Source organism: Mustela putorius, unplaced genomic scaffold (assembly GCF_011764305.1).
Source record: "Mustela putorius furo isolate JIRA1106 unplaced genomic scaffold, ASM1176430v1.1 tig00000743_pilon_pilon_pilon, whole genome shotgun sequence".
Lineage (NCBI taxonomy): Eukaryota > Metazoa > Chordata > Mammalia > Carnivora > Mustelidae > Mustela > Mustela putorius.
Genome location: NW_025421464.1, coordinates 7580890 through 7586596, shown reverse-complemented (window position 1 = coordinate 7586596; position 5707 = coordinate 7580890). Strand labels below are relative to the sequence as shown.

General features: G+C 62.8%; 1 protein-coding gene across 1 annotated transcript; it reads right to left on the bottom strand.

Annotated features, from left to right (window-relative positions):
- Nucleotides 1-283: 283 nt before the first annotated feature.
- On the bottom strand, nt 284-5150 carry SLC32A1 (solute carrier family 32 member 1). Its single transcript, XM_004746439.3, has 2 exons — nt 4447-5150; nt 284-2202 (listed from the first exon to the last, which is right to left on the bottom strand). Exons 1-2 carry the CDS (start codon nt 4837-4839, stop codon nt 1015-1017), a joined length of 1581 nt encoding a protein of 526 aa, XP_004746496.1. The 5' UTR covers nt 4840-5150; the 3' UTR covers nt 284-1014.
- Nucleotides 5151-5707: the final 557 nt, after the last annotated feature.

The window sequence follows — 5707 nt, the reverse complement described above, 5'->3', positions numbered from 1 at the left end:
GATTCAGAACAAATCTTGTGCTGGTGGCTGCACCGCTGAGACCACACTGAAACGGCTGGGAGCACCTCATGCTCCTTCCCCTGCCTCCCACAAACACCCGGAGAGCTTCCTCTTAGTGAAGACCATCCTCCTCACTCTGCCAGGCTCTCCCAGAACCCTTTAATGACAGGTGCTCCTCCACCCACACCTGCTTCACCCAGCCTGGCCAGAGCCAGCTCCCCCCCGGTCCAGGGCTTTGGGATCTCCCGCAGCGCAAAAATGCAGAACCGACGCAACGCCGGAGCACCTTTGTTTCTTCTTTATTTGCGGATATAATTATGTACCGCACTCTAAATTAGAGATAGATTTTTTTTTTCTGATATACATTTCATCTTATTCACCACGAGCACACCACACGCACAGTAGAACAGTTCCACAACCTGATAAATTGCACAAGATGAGTTTGGATTCCTGAAAACCAGCAGGCAAGCCGGCCCTGCCTCGGCTTCTCGCCTCCCTGCTTCGCCGAAGGAAATTGCCCACCCGAAACGGATTTCCCGGCCAGCCTTTCCCTCCGCAGGGTTGAAATGTCTCTGGAATGGGAAGCGCTCTTGCTGGAAATGGATGGACGCTGCAGATTCCGAGCACTGGATGGCTGTGAAATGTCCCCCCAAGGTCAAGTTTCTGCGCCTGCGAGCTGCGACCCCTCTCCCTCCCTTCCCTACCCGCTTCGGTGTCAGGGACCGAAGAGTCGGGGTCCCCGCGGGAAGGACAGAGAGCCTGGCCCACAAATTCGCCCCGGCCTCCCCCAGAAACTAGGGTGTTGTGGAAAGGAAAGGACAACAGAAACGCAGACGCGATGGATTGTGGATTCCTATCCCCTCCCACCCACCCCCCATCCCCGATAATCAGAAACTAGGAACCAGAGATGTTGTTTAAAGCTCGGCTTCCCAAGCGCGGCGGCAGGGCGCACAGGGCTGGTGGGGGTGGGAGGGGAGGGTGGGAAGAGCGCCGGAGAACCGGAGCCCGGGCGCCCTAGTCCTCCGCGTTGGTTCGGTAGGCCTCGATGAGGCCCTCCAGCGAGTGCACGAAGCCGGACACACTGCAGATGCCACCGATGACAAAGATGGCGACATCGAAGAAGACTTGGTGCCACAGCAGCTTGCGCCAGAGCAGGCGCAGGTGGAAGAGGCTGGGCAGCAGGAAGCAGAGCCCGGCGCCCGTGAGACTGCCGGTGAGACCCATAAGCAGCGCGAAGTGCGGCACGTAGATGGCCATGAGCAGCGTGAAGACCACGAGCGCACAGCGCAGCGTCAGCCCCCACGATTTGAGGCGCCCGTCGCCGCCGTAGCAGGCGGGGAAGAAGGCGCGGCTGCCTTCCTGGAAGAGCGACTTCTCCAGCACCTCGACAGCAGCGAAGAAGGGCAGCGGGTAGGACAACAGCGCTTTGGCCACCAGGAAGATGTTCACCACGGCACGGATGGAGCCAGGCAGGTTATCCGTGATGACTTCCTTGGTCTCGTCGGCCCAGGTGAGGTAGGCGACCAGCGCGAAGAGGCCTTTGAGCACGCAGGCGGCGATGTGTGTCCAGTTCATCATGCAGTGGAACTCGCTGGGCTGCTGCATGTTGCCCTCCAGCGAAGGCAGGAAGATCTGGGACGTGTAGCTGAACACGATGATGCCGATGGAGATAGGAAACTTCTTGACATCGATGTAGAACTTGACCTTCTCCCAGGCCCAGTCGCGTGCCCGCGAGAGGCAGTAGGCGATGACCAGGATGTTGATGACGAAGTGAGCCAAAGTGCACAGCAGGCTGAACTTGGACACCGCCTTGAGGTTCTTAAGGAAGGCGCAGGGCAGCAGCACGGCGGTGGCGATGATGGACCAGGACTTCTGCGACACGGGCAGCCCTGGGAAGCTGTTGTACATGAGGTTGCCGCTGACCACAACGTACAGGATGCAAGTCATCACCAGCTCGATGATCTGCGCTACGTTCACCACGCGGCCTCCCAGCGTGGGGAAGCGCGGGGCGCAGCACGCGTTGGCTATGGCTACGTACGAGTCCCGGACCCGCACCACCTCGCCGTCCTCGTTCTCCTCGTACAGGCAGGCGATGAGGATCTTGCCGGTGTAGCAGCACACCACAGCGGCGAAGATGATGAGGAACAAGCCCAGGTAGCCGCCGTGCAGGATGGCGTAGGGCAGGCCCAGCACGAACATGCCCTGCGGAGCGGAAAGGCGGCGAGACCCGGGTGCTCAGCGACCCCAGCCTTGCCGGAGGGGACCTGGGGGCGTGGCTTAAGGCTGTAGCCGCAAGGGGGCGCTAAGGGGAGAGACATCTGGGCTTAAGCCGCGGGGAGGAGAGGTTAAGAGTAGGCTGGAATGGGGGTGCACCGAGGCCTAATAGGAGAAGCCTGGGAGTCGAGTCAGAGATGGAGAGGGAGGTGTTCAAGGCCGCAGCTGAAAGGGAAAGGTGTGCCTGCGGCTGGGAGGTGCGGAGGAGGCTGAGTGTGGGGTCAAGCCGCAAAGAGGGCCTGGTATATGGAGAAGGGGCTAGAGCGGTAGAGCTGGGCCTGAGCCATTAAGAAGAAGGGGCGCGGGATTTAAGGTGGGGCTGGAATGAGGTACGGGGAAGCTAATGAGGGCCTATGGCCGACTGGAGAAGGGAACACGAAAGCGGCAGTGGGAGGGGAGAGAGCTAGGGTAGGACCGAAGAGGGGCTGGGGGTGCGCGAACCCGAAGCAGAGGGAGGCAAGAACGGCGGGTATGTGAGGATGCTCGCCAAGGCTTCGGGGAAGTGAGGCCAGAGGCGCGCGGAGTGGGAGTCCTAGGGCAAGGCCTCGGTACGGTGGGAGAAGCTGGGGCCTAAGGAAGGGGCTGAGAGTGGTTGAGACAAGCAGGATAAGGGGCCCCGGGGGAGAGGGGGTGGAACACGAGTCGCTTTGAATCTAAGTCAAGGAGTCAAGCTGCGGACTCGGCGGGCGGACCGTGGAAGGAGGGTTTAGACTCTACAAAGGGAAGAAAAGCTAACGAAATCCAGGGTTCCCGCGGCCTCCTGGCCTCCAGGTTTCCTCCCTGGCCTCCCTCCGGGCCTACGGAACGGGGGTCTTCAAAGACGCCCCCGGCGAAGGCGCGGGTGGCAAGGAGGTGGCCGCGGTCACTTGCCCGTGGTTCCGCACAGCCGCCTCGCAGGGCCCGGGAGCGGGAGGCGCCTCGGGTCGGACCACTTAGTGCGCAGTGCCCTGCCGCGGCCTGGGTCCCCAAAGCAAACCCTCCTAGGCCTTCCGCTCCCGGGAGATCCCTGTTGTGCGCCCCAACGACGGCGGGCTCCGGGGACACCTGGGGGACCAAGCCACAGGGCCTGGGGGTTCCTTGGGCTGGGTCTTCCTCCTCCCCTCATGCCGCCGCCTGCCCGCCTTCGCGAGCTCCTAGGGTCGTTGTGCAGACTCCAAACCCGCTCCCGGCGGAGTCCGGCGCCGCCTGGTGGGGAGCGGGGCGTTGCGAGTAGGGTGAAGGGGTGGCTGGCCTGGAGACCAGGGGCTGTTTGGAGCAACCGGAGGAGGCTTCTCCAGGGTCACACGCGGAGAAGCCGGTCGCCTCTTTGCGGCGTAGCCGGGATTTCGGGCGAAAAGGGTGAGTCTGTGCACAGGGAGCACGGAGGTACCATAAACTAATTGTGGTTATTGGTACATCACGTATGTGCTTATGTTTGTATACACCTGCATGTCCCTAGTAGGGCTGCACTTGGGAAAGTGGGCTAGATCCTGTTTGCATGAATCTGTGCTTGTGTGCAGGTGTATGTTCAAGGTTCGTGTGTGTCTGGTATGTACAGGTATGCGCTTGTGTGTGTGTGGGTGTGAAGGTACGTTTGAGGATAATCTTGTGGTCTATATATAGATGCACGTCGTGTGCACCTGGACGGACATTTGTTCGTGGGGGAGGGGGATATGAGCAAGTGCGTCTGTGCCTGTGTCAAGGGAGAGGACTCCCAGCTCAGCAATTTCCCTCTCTCCTTTCCTCCTGAACATGCAGCTGTAAATCCATTCCGGAGTCCCAGGAGACACTGTTCCCTCCAATCCTGATTTTCTTTCTCCCTCTCCCCTCCCCGTTTCCCTCCTCCCGGTTCCCGTTTGCAAGGTCTTAGGGCTAGTGACCGGGACCAAACCTCAGCCTAACAGTCAGGCGCCTGGAGCCTCGGGAGGGAGTGCCGATCTGGGCGGGAGACACCGCTTGTAGTGTTGTAGACGCACCCCCCCCCCCAACACACTTCCTCGGGGCTGGGAGGAGTGGGGGAAGGTGAGATCCTGGGTACGGAAGGGCATCTCTCAGCAGAGATCGCGGGCGGGGTTGGGGGGGAGGATCTGGGGAGGACTTGGACCGGGGGGGAGGGGGGGGGTAGAGCCTGATGCTCCAGTGCGGGAGGAGCGGGAGGGTGGGGGCAGACAGAGCAGGGAATCCCGAGCTCACCTGGATAGCGTTGGTCACGTTCCAGCCCGCCTCCCACGCGGTGATCTTGGGTTTGTCGTGGCCCCCAAATTCTCCACCAGCCCCCAGATTCTGGTCTTTGGAGCCGGAGGGCGGCAGGGGCGCGCCACCGCCGCGCTGGTAATGGATGTCTCCCTCGACGGGTGGTTCGGCGCCCTCGTCCCCACAGGGCTCACCCTCGGTTTTCAGGATGTCCATCTGCAGGCCCTGACGGTGCTCAAAGTCGAGGTCGTCACAGTGAGCAAAACCCACTGCTTCCTCGTCGGTGGCCGCTTGAAAACCCATCCTGGCGAACATGCCGCTCACCTTGGCCTGGGACTTGTTGGACACGGATGTGGCCACGTTGGACAGCTTGCTGCGAAGAAGGGTGGCCATGGCGGCGGCGGGGTCCGTGGAAAAGACAGAAGGGGCTGGGGACGGGGGGTACGCGCGGCAAGGAGGCGAGGGCCAGGGGGGGCGCGAGGCCGCTATCTTCGCTTGCTTTCCCCGCGGCGCCCCAGGGCGCTCTGGCTCATGACCCCCTCGGCTGGCGTCTGAGGCTCGCTCGGAGCCCACCCTGCGGGCGGGCAGCGGGGTTGGCGGAGCAGCGGCTGCGAGTGCACTGCGGAGCTGCCGCGGGGCGCGCGCTGGGCTGCGGAGGGCGGCGGCGGCGGCGGCGGCGTCAGAGCTGCTACGCGAGGCTGGTGCGGCGCCCCCACCCGTGCGCAGCCCAAGGCGCTCCCGCCCCTCGAAATCAGGCGGGGGGGTGCGGGCGTTGGGGAAGGGGAAACACCCGGAGGCGGAGGGGGTGGGGAAGAGGGCAGCGAGAAGAGACCGGGGGCGCGAAGGGACTCCGGAGAATTGAGATGGGGGCCGGGGAAAGGCGCCTGCCGGATGGCACCGAGAGGGAGCGCACACGGGAGGGGGCTCGGAGGGCGCAGTGGGGGCTGCAGTGCTGCATTTCTGGGGGAGGCGCTAAGCTCTGATCCTAGCCCTTCCCACCTCGACGCCACAGGGAGGGAGGGGGCCGGAGCCTCCTGATTGTCGCGGTCTGGCGGTCGCGACTACCCCCTCCAGAGGCCGGGAGCTTTCCGGTCCAGGAGCCTCTGGCCAACGACTGGTCTGGACATCCGGAAAGGCAGCAGGACAGTTACCTGTTTCAGGCGGCGCGGGCAGTCTGGGCGTCGATCTGTACCCATTATTCAGACTGAGAACTGGCCGCAAACCCCCCTCGGAGGCAGAAGTGTCCGTCCTGGACCTCTCT